The 16,974-nt window shown below is 41.8% G+C and overlaps 1 protein-coding gene and 1 pseudogene across 43 annotated transcripts in view; one reads left to right on the top strand and one right to left on the bottom strand.

The window, feature by feature from the left end:
* LOC133761682 (phosphatidylinositol 3,4,5-trisphosphate 3-phosphatase TPTE2-like) overlaps window positions 1–16,974 on the bottom strand; it is a 99,190-nt gene that overhangs the window by 10,108 nt on the left and 72,108 nt on the right. For all 43 annotated transcript variants that reach the window (XR_009866214.1, XM_062194270.1, XM_062194303.1 and 40 more), the window contains 2 exons: window positions 12,499–12,569; window positions 10,279–10,382 (listed from right to left, as the gene is read on the bottom strand). Coding sequence is in view for 42 of the 43 variants with exons in the window: in XM_062194270.1 (XP_062050254.1) it covers window positions 10,280–10,382; window positions 12,499–12,569 (174 nt within the window). In the remaining variant the exon portion in view is untranslated. The remainder of the gene's footprint in view (window positions 1–10,278; window positions 10,383–12,498; window positions 12,570–16,974) is intronic.
* LOC133761687 (cellular tumor antigen p53-like) overlaps window positions 1–16,974 on the top strand; it is a 44,299-nt pseudogene that overhangs the window by 10,459 nt on the left and 16,866 nt on the right.

Here is a 16,974-nt window from a genome sequence, read left to right as displayed (position 1 = left end):
TAAAGTATTATACACACACAGGAGATTGATTGCTGTCTCTCCTTGTCTCTCTGCCTCTCCAATAAAATCGATTTTTAAAAAGAAGAGGGGTATTTTGATGTTCTTTGTATTTATCTTATTGTCAGTGAAGCTTGGGCATTTATTAATGTGTTTATAAGAGTGTTTATGTTCCTTTTCTGGGAAGTTTCTATTAATAGTCTTTGTACATTCCTCTAGTGGATTACAGGCTATTTTCTCATTGATTTGTATGAGTGCTCCATATTAGTCCTTAGGGATGCCACTCAAATCTCAGCAGCTCCACTTCCAATGCAGCTCTCTGCTAATGCACCTGGGAAAGCAGCAGAAGATGGCCCAAGTGCTTGGGCCCTGGAATGCATGTGGGAGACCCGGATAAAACTCCTGGCTTGAGCCTGGCCTAGCGCTGGCTGTTGCAGCCATTTGGGGAGTGAACCAGTGGTTGGAAGATTCTCTCTCTCTCTCTCTCTCCCTCACCCTCTCCCTCTCTCTCTAACTCTGTCTCTCAAATAAATAAATAAAAAGATCATATGATAGAGCAAGGCAATTTCTTTACTCCTTTCACCAGTCCTCTAATAGATTTTATTACAAATCTTTGGCACAATGGAACATATTCTTCCCTTTCTAAATGGGGGCAGTTTGGATTCTTGTGGAAGATTATTTTACAGCACTTGCTCCTGAAGCAGTTAGAGCTGCACACTTTGTAACCTGCTGGGTCTTGCATCTGGTGTCTGAAGCGCCTTTCAGGCCAGTTCTCCTCTGTGAGCATTGGTGATGTCCAGCAGCGCCCTTGGTCAAGGTCCCACACTTTGATAACGGCAGTCAACCCAAGTGTGATGGCCTGTTTGCTGTTTCCAGCCTGCTGGCAGTTGTTCCCCACATCTGGCCCACTTTCTCCTGACTCCTGGAGACTGTGTGGTGACTCCGCACCTCTTGTCCCCACCATGCTCCTCCTCCTCAGAATGAATCCACAGCAACGTCTGGCGCCCAATGTGACTGAGAGACAGTGTGTCAGACTCAGCGAGGTCCCCTCCCCTTGATATCAGCAAATAGGCCCCTCGGTGTTTTGTGTGCTGTTCAGTTCTGTGAGGGTGAGCACAGAACCCCCTCCTAAACCCCTTCCCTTGTCCTTGTCCGTGGTTGAAGTGACCCCAGGTTAGGCACACACCACCCAGAAGCGTAACACCGCTTCTCGGCTCCTCCTTTTACTTTCGGTTCACCAGGCGAATTCACATAAGGGACTGATCATCCCAGAATTCGGAACCAAGTCATCTTCCTTCACTCTATTGAGGTGATGTTCCAGAGACACGTGTGGGCATACGGCCTTGACCTAACGAATCGAGGAAGTCCCCCACTAAGCACAGGACATACTTAGGATCTGATACACCATTGTCTGTCTAATGTAGCGAACCCCCTGCAGAATGCCATCAGCCACTGAGTTGCTAGGAATTGATTTTGTTATGGCAGCAGTGCTGTGGATCTCTTTCCTTTGGCTAGAGTTGGTGTGGCGTGCCGTTCTTAAGTGCTCAAACATGGGAAAGATACCCCCCTCTCAGAAGCTCACCCAGATTACCAAACGTAATGAATCTGTGAGTGATAAGAGCCTGTCACTCCAGGCCGCTGCCTCACAGGCAACAGTTGATGACTGAGGGAGAGAGAGCTCTGACAGTGAAAATGACAGGACAGCAGACAAGACAGCAGTGCCCAGTCAGCCACCCCCCAAATATCCGCGGGAAGAACTTAGACGACCTCGAGGCGATAACCCATGCGAGGTCATCCCATCTGCACCCAGTAAGGATACCCATGTTTGTGGCCATCCCTGGGCACCCCAGGCTCTAAAGGCAGCTGCTAGACCCCATCCCACCTGCATGTTTGCCATTAATGTCTGAGCGGATGCAGAATTCAGGCCCTGGATTCCAATGCCCGTAGAAAGGCTTCTGATAACAAGGGCCGAAGATATGCTTGTGTCTTTCTAGAGAATGTGGGGCAGCCCATTTGGGTACCAGCCAGAAACATCAAGCCTGCAACTGACAGTCAACCAGAACCTGCTGAACAAGACTGAGAGTCCGCCTTGTTAGCGGATGCACCTGCTACCGACTGTCAAGCCCCTGCCCTATCATCCTTCCCTGAGTAACTGCCCATAGCCATATCCACTACTGCTTTATACCCCACTAGCTCTGGTCAGCCACTCAAACGGCTCACAGCCTGTGTGCAGTCACGCCATTCCTGATTTCCATTGTTCCTCATTCCTACCCCCATCTGAGCAAGCACTCCTGTGGTCTCTTGTTTTGAGGGCTGGTTAGTCAATGACGGGTAAGATCCCCTGGGGGACAACCTAAGACAGGCACAGCCACGTACGGAGACCATATGGAAACGGGGTCAACAATGGTATGGCCAAGAAGCATGCCTCCCGTTGCTCAAAAATAAACGAAAAGGGGGAAATGTGGTGGAATGAGAAGGCCATGCCAAGGTGGCTGCTGGCAAGCAAGCGTCAGTTACTCAGGAATGGCTTTGGAACCCACCTGGCAATGGAGAATGGAGCCTGCCTGGCAACAACAGGCTGTGATTGGTTAGGTCTTAAACTGCCCCTTGACTGGATTGGCTGCCTCAGTTATAGAAGCTGCTGTACCTGCTGAAATTAATGAGTCTACAGGCTGCTCACCTCTGGCCCATTATCACCTGACTCCTGGTGTCTGCGTGATGACTCCTCCTCTCAGAACGAATCCACGACAATACCCAGTGGGTTGAGAAAGTCATGGAAGAGCAGTTGAGCCGGTGTGGTTCCCAGCCACTACTATTCCCTTTAGGCAGGCCTGACTTGCAGAAGTGATTTGAGCACTAGCCAGCTGATGGTCATTTACTGTAGTCTTGTCTGTCTTTCTGGCCTTTTGCACAACTGCCAGTGCATCTGAGGCTATTGGTGGCCCACGCCTCTGCTGCCACTGTGGGTCATCATGCACACTTGTCCCTTATGGTTGAAGCTCATTTTCTTAGCAGCATACTCATTGAAAATCTCATCTTCAGCCATAGCATTCTTGTAGGGACCAGTTCATATGCATCTCCAAGGTCTTCTCCACGTCTTTGGCAGTCATTGGAATGACAGCTTTTGATGCCATGCCAACAGGGGTGTGGTCAAACGCAGCTTGGGCAAGTTGCTCCTTCACAGGCTGGGCATCTTTTTCATTTAAATCAGCAGATACCACAGCTAAAGTCAAATCTAACACCACCAGGGATACCATTGCTTCAGGGTCATTTGTCTCAAAGACTGCAATATTCCCAACAGCAAACCCATAGCCTGAATGGACATCAGGACACGCAGCAGATGGATGAACAATCCCAGGCAGGGTTGCCACACTGCCATTCTGTTTTATAGCTGGCAGAAAGCCGCCACCACCACACTGAGCGACATTCCTTAATTCCTCCAACATTAACTTCTCCAGAGCATCGGAAAATTCCCATAGAAAATTCCTTCAGCTTGCGTGTTGCGCACAAAGCCCTTCTTGATCCTCTAGCAGTTTTTACTGATGGTTTCCAGGAGCTAGAGCTCATCACTACAGGCATGACTCTTGACGCCGACAGCGGTGGTGGAAGCTTCTGGCTCTGCTCATCTCATTCTTTTAACCTCTGCCTGGGTCTCATTGTATTTAACTACCTGGCTGTTACACTTCAGGGTTGTTTCTGATTTTCTCCAAACCAATTACAGTAGCATGTATAACTTAGATTTATGATGTGTGTAGCGTTGCTTCTTTTTTATTTGTGATAAACCTACTTATAAAATGTCTATATGATTTAGTATTGTGTGATTTCTGGGAAGGTAAATCTAGACATGATATATTATTAATATTTTGTTATCTAGTTAAAATTTGATGCTGGGACCCTCCTTCTTAGTACACACCGACTGATTTGGAGAGATCAGAAAAATCATGTAAGATACGGTTTTCGTCATCTGTTCTAGGTTTTAAATCACTGAAGTTTTTGTTTCCTTTTTCTTTTAGTTCCCCCCTTTTGGCAAAACTATCAATAGATGCAATACATTTTTCTGTTCAAAATATCCGAAGGGGGCGGGTATTTGGTCTAACCATTAAGCCATGGGTTAGGTTGCTTGCATTCCATACCAATGTGTCTGGGTTCAGTTCCCTGCTCTGGCTCCTGATTCCATGTTCTTGCTAATGAGCACTCTGGGAGACAGCAGATGATGGCTCAAGTAATGAGTTCCTGCCACCCATGTGGGAGACCTGGATTGAGTTCCTGGTGCCCAGCTTCCCCTCTGATCATTGTGGACATGTGGGGAGTGAACCAGTTTATGAGAGCTTTGTCCTATTCACTCTGTCTCTTAAATAAAATTAAATTAAAAAAAGAGTTTCAAAAGAATGTAGGAATTGAGTGGAGTACAAAGAGTAAGGGTGTTGTCCCTCATTCGGTTCCAGAAAAGTCTTTGTGTAGTTACTGGTTGGAGAATCGTGGTGGCTCCTATTTTTTAAGACACCAATCAAATATTATTCCATGCCTGAGCATTCTGCTTCTAGCAGGAGAGTGATTTTCCCATCAGTGGTGAGGGAGAAGACTTTAGCATCCCCCAAAACCACCTGCTCTTCCATTTGTTAAGATGCAGGATTTAGGGCATACTCTTTTTTGTTGTTTATTTATTTGATAGGCAGAGGCAGGCAGGCAGGCAGACACACACACACACACACACACACAGAGAGAGAGAGAGAGAGAGAGAGAGAGAGAGAGAGAGAGAGAGATGGTCTCTATCCTCAGGCCCATTCCCCAATGGCTGCAATGGCCTGAGCTGGGCCAAGAGCTCTGAAGCCAGGAGCCTCTTACCGGCCTCCCATGCAGGTGCAGCCATCCAAGGACCTGGCCCATCCTCTATTGCTTTCCCTGGCCATAGCAAAGAGCCGGATCAGAAGTGGAGCAGCTGGGACTGGAATTGATGCCTGTTAGGATACCAGCACCGCAGGCAGTGGCTTTACCAGCGCAGCCACAGTGCTGGGCCCAGAAGGGCATTCTCTTACCTCAACATTGAGTACTGCCTCTGAGTCACCCAGGAAGAGAACTCCCTTCCTCCTTCCCAGTTTTTAAATTTCCAGGAAGAGAGAATGAGTTATGTATGTATAGAGCTGATACCTTTATTCTAAAGAGCCTTAACTTGAAGATATATCTTCAAGTATTCCACGGACTCTCAAGCACTTTACTTTGATAAGTACCAGGCTAGCTCTTCTTTGTTGGCTATGAACTGAGCTGATCATTCTTTGTATCAGGTAGGTCAAAGGATAAGCTAGATAAATGTGATCATATCAACAGATGGTGTCTACTTCTAGTAGAGTCTCTGCTCTCTGTGCCCTCTCATGAGGGGGGGTCCATGCGGCCCTGGGAAGTTTTTCGATGGTGGAAGCAGCCCTGTGGCAGGTGCTCACTAGCACCCTCCTCAGGACACGGCTGAGGCAGCAGGGTCCAAACTTCTTCACTGTGGTAACATTGGTTAATTGCTCTGGATCCATTTTAGTGGGAGAAGAAATAGCAGAGATTCCTCGCCCTGTGGGGAGATCCCCTAGAAGTAATCTTGTAATAAGCTTCAAATACTGGGTCATACATCTTGTGTTGCCGAATATTGAACTGTGTGGTTCTTTTTTAGCTTCTGTTCAGCCACTTGGCACCATGTTTATGTGCTTTGTATCTATACTGAGAACCAACAGTCAGGAATAGTCAAGAGTGATGTACAGTAATGTTTTCAGGTGGTAGTTTTATTGCAAGAAGCATTTCACTTACTGCAAGAATTCCTTATGTAAAGTAATCTCACCATAGGTGACAAAAGTGTATGTGTGTGTACACTGCATTTAAGAATCTTCCCTAGTAGGATTACTCTCCACATCTCTCTCCATGTTTCTAAAGTGGTTAAATTGTTTGCTATTAACTTTTGGATAATCCTATTCCAAGTTAGTAGTGTCTGTTTAAGAAAACTAGTATTACAGAAGTTTTTCATGTTGCTCAAAGAATTGTTCACTTTGGGCCCGCCATGTGAACGCAGTATCCTGAGAGATCTAAACTAGCGTGCTCTACATAAGGAAACCCAGACTAGTGTGGCGACTCATGACTGCCAGAATTTTGATGAATCTCAGAGGGTTGGGGAAGAGAAACCTCAGCTGTAATCTATTTTAAAATCATAAATCTTTGGGCTGGCACTGTGGCGTAGAAGGTTAAGCCTCAGCCTGCAGTGCTGGTATCCCAAATGGGTGCCAGTTCAATTCCTGGCTGCCCCACTTTCAATCCAGCTCCCTGTTTATGGCCTGGGAAACCAGTGGAAGATGGCCCAAGTGCTTGGACCCCTGCACCCACATGGGAGATCCAGAAGAAGCTCCTGACTCTTGGCTTTAGATCTGTTCAGCTATAGCCATTGTGGCCATTTGGGGAGTGAACCAGAGGATTGGAGCTCTCTCTCTCTGTCTCTCCCTCTGTAACTGCCTCTCAAATAAATAAGTCTTTAAAAAAATTCTTAAAAGTTGGAGTTTCCTTCCCTCTTTTTTTTTTAAAGTTCCTAACATTGGTGCAATTTCAGCACCCGTGTCCCTTCCTGAAAGTAGTAGTGTATTTCCACCAAGAAAGCTAGTGTGGCAGACTTAAGTTGCTTTGATGCCCACTTTCATTACTCTTACTTAATGTAGTATTGGAAGTTTGAGGCACAATTTGGGAAGAGAAATTGAACTTTGAAACTGCAAAGGAGGAAGTCAAAACATCCATGTTGACATGGATGACATATTGTACATGGAAAAGCCTAAACACTCTAGGAAAAAGCATTTGAATTGATAAATGAATACAGTCTAAGGTTAGAAAGCCAACATACAAAAAAAGTAAATTTTTGTACATCAGTAATGAACTGGGCAAGAGAAATCAAGAAAAAAGTCCCATTCATAATAGCCATCAAAAAATTGAATATTTATGCATAAATTTACCAAAGAAGTGAAAAATCTATCATGAACACACACACAGAGAGAAGTTCCTTGCTCGTGGATAGAAAGAATATTATTAAGGTATCTGTACTACTCAAAGCAATCTACAGATTGAACACAATTCCTATCAAAATACCAATGACACTCTTTAAAGAAAAAAATCTTAAAAATTCACTTGGAATTTTACAAAGTCCCAGAGTAGACAAAGCAATCATGGGAAAAAATTTTAAGTTGCAGGCATCACAGTGTCTGACTTCAAAGCCTACTACAAAGCTATAGTAATAAAAGCAGCATGCTACTGGCATAAAAACAGGCACATAGATCACTGAAACATAATAGAGAGACCAGAATTTAATTCCCATGAATACAGCCAGCTGATTTTTGACAAAAGTGCCCAGACCAGAACATAACATTAGAGAAAGGATAGTGTTTTCAGTAAATGGTAATGGCAAAATTGGATATAGAATGAAGTTAGGTTCCTGTCTGTTGCCAGATAGAAAACTCAACTCACTTGGATTGAAGACCTAAATTTAAGACCTGAGACTATGAAATTGTTACAAGAAAACAAGGGAAACACTTTGAGGCAATGGAGTAGGTGATGACTTCTTGAGTGAGACCTGAAATGCAGGTAACAAAAGCAAAAGTAAACAAAATGGCCTTATATCAAACTCAGAAGCTTCTGCCCAGCAAAGGAAACAACAGAGCGAAGAGACATCCAACAGACTGGGAGGAAATATTTCTAAGTTACTTATCCAACAAGGGCTAGTATCTAAAATAGATCAGCAACTATAAAAACTGAACAATAAGAAAACAACCAATTCATTGAAGAAATGGGCAGAGGATTTGAATAAACAGTTTTCAAAAAAGTACAAATGGCCAACAAATAAATGAAAAAGTGCTCAGCATTACTAGCCATTAGAGAAATGCAAATCTGCACCACAATGAGACATCAGCTCACCTCTTTCATAATGGCTGTTATCCAAAAGAAAGAAAACAACAATGTTGGTGATGTTGACAGAGGGGAACTATTTTATACTGTTGATGAGAATGTGATTAGTGCAGCCACTGTGGAAAATGTATGGAAATTTCCTTAGAAACTAGAAATAGATTTGCCCTAGGAACCAGCAATCCCACTCCTGGATAAATCAATTTATCAGAGATACATGTTCCACCATACTTATGGCAGCCCTGTTCACATTAGCCAAAATGCAGTCAACCAAGGTGTCCATTATTAGGTGACTGGATATAGAAAATGTGGTACATACACATACATGCATATACCCACAATGGAATACTCTTCAGCTATAAAAAAAGAATGAAATCCTATCATTTGCAGCAAAATGGTTTGAACTGAAAGACATCATGTTGATCAAAATCGGGGGGCCATAGAAGAAAGATAAATACTACATGTTTGCCCTTATACGTGGGAGCTAAAGTTAAAAAAAAGAAAAGGATAGAGGAGGAAGGAAAGGAAAGGAAAATGGAAAGGGTTAAAAGAAAAATACACCTGTGTGTATCAGTTCAGTTGAAATACAGTGTTTTGTCAAAGCTTGTATTAAACATTTGACCAAGAGATTGATAAGAATTATATGCTCCAGTGGCAAGAATGCTTCTGTGACTTTTAAAATTTGCTTTATAAGAGTGAAGTTGGGCATCTTTTCACTTGGTTATTGATTATAGACCTCGCCTATTTTTCTGCTGGACTATGGTCTTTCTATTTTTTTATTTTTTGAACTTTTTATTCAGTAGAACATTAAACCTTTGACTGTAATATAAATTTAAAATGTCATCTCAAACTTTTCTTTTTTTGACAGGCAGAGTTAGACAATGAGAGAGAGAGAGAAAGAGTAAGGTCTTCCTTTTTCGGTTGGTTCACCCCCCCCCCCCCAGGTGGCCGCTATGGCCGGTGTGTTGCGCTGATCTGAAGCCAGGAGCCAGGTGCTTCCTCCTGGTCTCCCATGTGGGTGCAGGGCCCAAGCACTTGGACCATGGGCCACAGCAGAGAGCTGGACTGGAAGAGGAGCAACTGGGACAGAATCCGGCACTGGTGCTGACCAGACTAGAACCCAGGGTGCTGGCGCCGTAGGCAGAGGATTAGCCTAGTGAGCCACAGCACCGGCCTCACAAAAACTTTTAATAAAAATGAATTTTAATAAAAGTACTTAAAGTAACAGTAGTCAAAAAAAAGTGATTCCCTGTGGCCACAGGGCTGTCTTCTTCACAGAGTTCCCCAGGTATGGATGAAGCTGGTTTGAGCAGGACTGATGGATTTTAAAATAATTCCAATTATTTAGTATTTCTTTTGTCTTTTGCACACAAAAAGAAGTTACTGATAATTCTTTATTCTCTGTGTTTACCAAGATTGTGTTACCTTCCTGCTGTGTGTGTGTAACTGAAGTTTGTCACATAAGCTACCTGTGCAGTGCTTGGAACAAGAGAATAGTGTGTCAGTGCTGGGGACTGGTGTGTGAAACATTTTTCTTTCCTGAGTTTAAATTTTAGTCTTTGCTGCTGAGCTGATGTTTAGTAACAGAGTTTGCAAATCAAGTAGAGGAAGAAAATAGAAATTAGCTTTCTGAAAATCTGAAGTTACAAATGTGAAACAAAGCAGTGTTAAATACTTTCCCAAAAATGTGTAAGTAAATACATATTGATGAGACAATAAAATCAATCATTTGATATAAGAGTTTGGTATCACAGTTATCCAGAATGATACCTAATGTTCATTTACCTCTCTTCCACATTTATCTCATCATAAGGTGGAAACTTCCCATGAAGTATATTACTTAAAAAGGAAAGAAATATAGGTCAGCATTGCGGTGTGGCCGGTTAAGCCATTGCTTGTAACTGGTGTCCCGGACTATTGCAGTGCTGATTAAGGCCCAGCTGCTCCGCTTCTGATCCACCTTCCTCTTAATGTGCCTGGGAAGGGACTGAAGATGGCTGAAGTGCCTGGACCCCTGCCATCCATGTAGGAGATCTGGAAGGAGTACTGGGCTCCAGGCCTTGGACCTGTGGCCATTTCAGCAGTGAACCAGTGGATGGAAGATATGCTCTCTCTCTTTTTCTCCTTTACATACTCACTCTTTCTCTGTTGCTCTGCATTTCAAATAAATGAATTTTTTAAAAATCACCATTGACACTTTAATGTTTAATTTCTCAACTATATACAATTATATACATACACAAAAGTCAGTATATGTGCCTACAAATAGAGAGCTTCGGAAAACATTTGTGGTACCGATTGGGAAGCATATGATGTGTGTTATAAGAGGAGGTACACTAAAAAGAGTACCAGGTACAGGATAATTACCTTAGGTCTGAGTGAAGTGCATCTCGACTGAGAAACACGAGCTGTAGATTTTCCAGGCTTTTCGTTTGTGTGGGTTGTCCAATTCATTTCGTCTTAAATACAGCCTAAGGAGGAAAAGCAAGCACACATTACATTTTATTTTAGGGCTAACAGTCAAGCCCTGCAGTAGGCCCCCTTGGCCTTCATGAAAAGCCTTGCTCACAACATTTAGAACCTCAGCCTTTTTGTGTGTCTTACTTGGCTTCCTCCACATCTCTCACAATACCTTCATCTTCGCTAACAAGTACCTCAGTGACAACATACTACCAAATCTTGTAGCATCTCCTGTTATGGAATTAATGACATCCAAGATTGATAAAGCATGTTTGCATAGATGACAAGTCCACCAGAGGCTTGATGTGTAATAAGACCCAATAAGAGTGCCAGCATTGTGGTGTAGTGGATTAAGTTGCCACTTGCAATGCTGACGTCCCATATTGGAGTGCTTGTTTGAGTCTCAGTTGCTCCACTTTTGTTCCAACTCCCTGCTGATGGCCTGGGAAGGCAGCAGAAGATGGCCCAATGGCTTGGGCATCTGTTGCCTACATCATGCCTCTCCTTTTCCCTCTCTCTCTCCTTCTCTACCTCTCCTCCCTCTTCCCCCCAATTCCCTCTCCCTCTATCCCCCCTCTCTCCCTTCTCCACGCTCTCCCTCTCCCTCTATGTCTCCATATCCCTCTCCATCCTCTCTCCTCTCCCCTCTGCCTTCTATCCCTCTCTCCCTCTCCCTTTTCCTCCTCTTCATCCTCTCCCTCTCCCTCTCCCTGGCAGAGGCTTTAAGCAGTGTGCCACAGCACTATCTCTCAACTTTCAAATAAATGAATCTTTAAAGAATAATAAAACCCAATAATACTGTGGGTTTTTTTGTTTTTTGTTTTTTGTTTTTTTTTTAGAATGACATTTGTGTGTTTGGCCAAACAACATCATGATAGCTATAAAAATTGCTTTGCCAAGTAGTGTGTACATGTAAAGCTTACAAAAATCTTTAGAAACTTACATAAAAATGATCTGATGTTGCTTCTCCAGTATGAACACATTGTTTCAAAGGACAAAACTATATGCTGTAGTAACAGCCATTTTTCAGGTGTAGCACCAGGTTTCTCTATTTGAGGGACTTTGCCCATGTTGTGAATCAAAGTTTATTGTTTGTTTGCTTCCAGATATAAATGGATAGAAATTTTCTATGAAATCCAGCATTCGCCCTCAAAATCCATTAAATGTGTGTGCATCACATGAGTGTGTGTGAGATGTTCCCTCTGCTGTCTTACAGGACTTGGGATGCCACTCGAACCAGTTCAGATTTGCAGCGGAGTAGTGTTGGATGTGATGAATATCAAATTGAGCCACGTGCAATTGCAACCAACTTAACTCTAACTTGAATAATTTTCAAAATATTTTTTCCTTTGGGTTGTAGGGTATGTTGATATCATCTTTTCACCCCCACAGAACAAAACCCCATAGTAGAGCACTTCTAGATTCAGGAATGAGTTTCCAGGTATGGGTAAAAAGTTCTTTGGAATAATAACTTTGAAATCCATTTAATAAATGCTTTTTAATAAAATGTTTGCTGATTGAGTTGTTAGAAAAATGTGTAATTGGGAGACTAATAAATTATTTCTTGTCTCTCTTGATCCCTCTCTCTGTTATGCTCTCCTCCTCTCTTACCCTCTTGCCCTCTCTCCCCAGCCCATCTGGCTCCCCCCACCCAATAATAAACCTTTCCTCTAACTCTTGTATCTGGTGTGTTCTGTGGCAGCCTTACATCAGTACCATGACTCGGATCCAGGCTCTCCCATTGAACTTGCTCTCCCTTTGGGAGAGCCTCCAGAAATTGTGCCTTAGATTAGCATAGATTGATGATTGCTCCTAAGTGGATCAGCACTTATTGGGGACCTGCTATATTTTGAATTCAAGGTATTGTGCATAATCATATTGAATTTACTGGGAGTACGTTATCACCATACTCAGGCTCTGGTTTTAATACTTTGTAACTTAGAACACAGTTCTCTGGCATGGCCTATGAGGATCATGCAACAGTTGAGTCTCATACTGGTTTTAAATAATCACATTGAATAAACGCAATGAAGAGATTATAACAGTTGGCAAAAGAATTGCCATTATATCTTACACACAGGCATTGAAGATTAGGCTGTTTCTATCGGATTTATATTATATCCATACCTGTTATTTTGTATGAAAGCTGTATTGAACCAAAAGAAGAATGCACATTTGTCATAGTATTTGGGGAGATTCTAAAAAGACATGGTTAAAGAAAAAATGGTTATTTTCATAGTAAAATTGATACCAAGAACTAGTTCCACAGGATAATCCCTTTGTTGTCTTTCCTTTATTTATTCCTCTATATATTGCTCTAACAACTGTACCCATTAAATAGGCAGAACTCTACCCTTGATAATACACCTAGAGACAAGGAGGAGACTAATAGAATGCTGTTGCTTTGTCCTTTTATTTCTATCAGGAATTTCAAGGATAGCCTGGGCTTTGGGCATAGCAGTGAAGATGCCACTTGGGACACCCACATCCTATATAAGAGTGCCTGGATTCAAGTCCCAGCTCAGCTCCTGATTGCAGCCTCCTGTTAGTGCACACCCTAGAGGCAGCAGGTGATGGGTCCCTGCAACCCACATGGGAGACCAGATTTGAATTTCTGGCTCCCAGCTTCAGCTTTCCCCAGCCATGGCTCTTGTCGGGAGTTGAGGCATAAACTAGCCAATGGGCAGTCTCTTCTCTCTGCCTTTTTTGTTGTTTAATTTATTTTTTAAGGAATGCAAACTTCATAAGTACAATGTTGGAAATATAGTTATTCTTCCCACCATACCCACCCTTCCACCCATACTTCCACCCCACCAGCTCCTCCCTCTCCCCTTGCCAGTCTCATTCTCCATTAAGATTCATTTTCACTTAACTTTGTACACAGACCTACCATATGACCTATACTAAGTAAAGATTTCAACAGTTTGCACACATACACAAACTGAGAACTAGTATTATAGTTAACTCATAATGAAACTCATTGAGGGCAGAGGTCCTACATGGGGTGTTAGTGCACAGTGACTCCTTTTGTTAATTTAACAACCAATTTAACTAACAATTTATCTTATGTATGATTATCAGTGACCACCTTAAGCTCTTGACATGAGCTGCCTAGGCTATGGAAACCTTGGAAGTCCACTAACTGTCAGTATTTGGACAAGGGCATAAGCAAAGTGGAAGTTTTCTCCTTCCTTTAGAGAGAAGTACATCCTTCTTTGGTGGCCAATTCTTTCCGCTGGGGTCTCATTCACAGAGTTCCTTCATGTAGAACATTTTTTGCCACAGTGTCTTGGCTTTCATTGCCTGAAATGCTCTCATGTGCTTTTCAGCCAGACCAGGAAGCCTGAAGAGCTGAATCTGATGTCAGAATGTTATTAAAGTGATTGTCATTCTGTTAGTCTGCTGTGTGGACTACTTCCCATGTTGGAACATTCTCTTTTTTAATTCTATTATTATTACCTGGCACTTGATCTCATATATATATAATCACTTTAACACTTAATATGATCACTTTAACAACTAAGATGGGATTTTTACCATCAGGCTTAATGGGATTTGGAGTCCCATGACAAGTTTTTAAACTGTACCCTTAGAATTAAGTCCACAGGAATATATGCAGAATTATAGAGCTTTACAATTACAAACTTCCTCTTCCCTCTCTTATTCCCACTCTTATTTTTTACTGAGATCTATTTTCAATTGACTTTACATACATATACATATATATATATACATATACATATATGTGGTTAACTGTTAAGTAAAAAGTTCAAAAAATAGTATGAAGAAAGAATAGCAAAAACTTTTCTTCAACAGTCAAGATAAGGGGAGCTCAAGTCATCCCTTCTTAAAGTGAATGTTGATGTAACTTCTACAGATTTTGTTTTAGGTGCTCTATTCTCACAGTTGAGAGAGAACATATGGTATTTGTCCTTTTGGGACTGGCTTATTTCACTAAGTATGATGTTTCCAAGATTCATCCATTTAGTTGCAAATGAACTGATTTCATTTTTTCTTTACTGCCGTGTAGTATTCCATAGTGTATGTATCCTATGATTTCTTTATCCAGTCTTTGGTTGATGGGTATTTATTTTGATTGCATGCCTTAGCATTGTGCATCAAGCTGCAATAAACATCGAGGTACAGATAACTCTTTTGTTTACTGATTTCATTTCCCTTGGGTAAATTCCCGCGAGTGGGATGACTGGGTCAAATGGTGGGTCTATATTCAGATTTTTGAGGTATCTCCATACTGTCTTCCAGAGCAGCTTTACCAGTTTACATTCCCACCAACAGGGGATTAGGATACCTTATAATGATTCTTTTTATTTCTGTGGTTTCTTTTGTTACATTTCCTTTTTCATCTCTATTTGTTGATTTGGGTCTACTCTGTCTTTTTTTTTTGGGTTAGCTGGACCAATAGTATGTCTATTTTGTTTATTTTTTCAAAAATAGCTCTTCAGTTTGCTGATATTTTGTATTGTTTTTTGAATTCAATTTTGTTGATTTTTTTTCTCTAATTTTAATTTTTTCTTTTTTTCTACTAGTTTAGGGTTTGGTTTACTGTTGGTTCATCCCTGGCATCCCGGGTTCTAGTCCCAGTCGGGGTGCCAGATTCTGTCCCAGTTGCTCCTCCTCCAGTCCAGCTTTCTGCTGTGGCCTGGGAGTGCAGTGGAGGATGGCCCAGGTCCTTGGGCCCTGCACCCACATGGGAGACCAGGAGAAGCACCTGGCTCCTGACTTCGGATTGGTGCAGTGCTCTGGCCACAACGCGCCTGCCGTAGCAGCCACTTGGGGGGTGAACCAACGGAAAAAGGAAGACCTTTCTCTCTGTTTCTCTCTCTCATTGTCTAACTCTGCCTGTCAAAAAAATAAATAAAATGAATAAAAAAAAGAATTCCTGTTGTTTGCAAAAAAAAAAAAAAAAAAAAAAAAAAGGATGAAACTGGACAACATTATACTTAATGAAGTAAGCCAGTCCCCAAAATACAAATGCCTTATGTTCTCTCTCATCTATGGTAACTAACAGAGCACCTAAAAGGTAATCTATTATAGTGGAATTGACACTTTGAGATGCAATGACTTTGAACAGCCCTTGTCTTGACTGTTGAGGAACACTTTTATTTTCCATACTATTTGTTGAACATTTTACTTAGTATAGAGTTAATCACATGGGTATAAAGTTAATTGAAAATAGATCTTAGTAAAAAATTAGGAATGGGACTGAGAGGGAGCAGGAAGAGTGGTAGGAGTGTGGGTGGCAGAGCGGGTATGGTGGCATAAATCCCTGTGTTCCTGAAGTTGGATTTATGAAATGGATGAAGTTTGTATCCCTGTTAAATATAAGAGTGGGAATAATAGAGGGAGGAAATGTACAGTTCGGCACATGCTCAGTCGGACTTGCTCCAAATGGTAGAGTTAGAAACATGTCAGGGGATTCCAATTCAGTCCCATCAAGGTGGCATGTACCAATGTCATCTCACTTGTCAAATGATCAATTTCAGTTCACAACTGATCATAATGATAGGATGAAGAGCCAAAGAGATCACATAAACAAGACCAGTGTCTGGTATTACTAACTGATAGAATTAAAAAGGAGAGAATGATCCAACATGGGAAGTGGGAGACACAGCAGACTCACAGAATGGCAGACATCCTAAACAGCACTTTGGCCTCAGAATCAGCCCTTAAGACATTTGCATCCAGCTAAAAAAGCCCATGAGAGTATTTCAGGCATGGAAAGCCAAGACTGTGGGGAAAAAAAAAAACAGACCTAATTGAAAGATCTCTGTGAGTGAGACCCCTGCGGAAAGAACAGGCCATCAGAGAAGAAGGTACCTTTCTCTGAAGGGAGGAGAAAACTTCTAGTTTGACTATGACCTTGTCTAATTATGATCAGAGTTGATGAACTCAAGAGGCTTCCATAGCCTTGACAGCTCATGAAAAGAGCCTCGGGTGATTACTGACGCCATAAACAAGAGTGTCAGTTGTTAAATCAACAACAGGAATCACTGTGCACTTAACTCCCCATGTAGGATCTCTGTCCTTAATGTGTTGTTCAATGTGAATTAATGCTATAACTAGTACTCAAACAGTATTTTACACTTTGTGTTTCTGTGTGGGCGCAAACTGTTGAAATCTTTACTTAATATATACTAAATTGATCTTCTGTATATAAAGATAATTGAAAATGAATCTTGCATGAATGGGATGGGAGAGGGAGTGGGAGATGGGATGGTTGTGGGTGGAAGGGAGGTTTTAGGGGGAAAAGCCACTGTAATCCAAAAGCTGTACTTTGGAAATTTATATTTATTAAATAAAAGTTTAAAAAACATAAAAAAGAAACTATTGAGGATTATAAATTTGTTATATGCAGAATAAATGCAAACACAACAATTTATGGCTGATCAGTAGATGTTATGCAGATATGTTCAAGTAAAGAGAATGAAAGGCATTCTTATAAGTTAAATATAGGGTTAATGAATACTATTTGTAATAAGCATCAACTTTGAGAAAAGCAAAGTCCCATTCACTTTATAGCAATGTATTTTAAAGGTATAAAACAAAGAAGTTGTCACTGCTATGTATTAAAAACATGTTTTT

This window comes from Lepus europaeus, chromosome 6 (assembly GCF_033115175.1).
Source record: "Lepus europaeus isolate LE1 chromosome 6, mLepTim1.pri, whole genome shotgun sequence".
Taxonomy (NCBI): Eukaryota; Metazoa; Chordata; class Mammalia; order Lagomorpha; family Leporidae; genus Lepus; species Lepus europaeus.
Note: the sequence above shows the minus strand (reverse complement) of the source record. Positions and strands in the feature narration are given on the sequence as shown.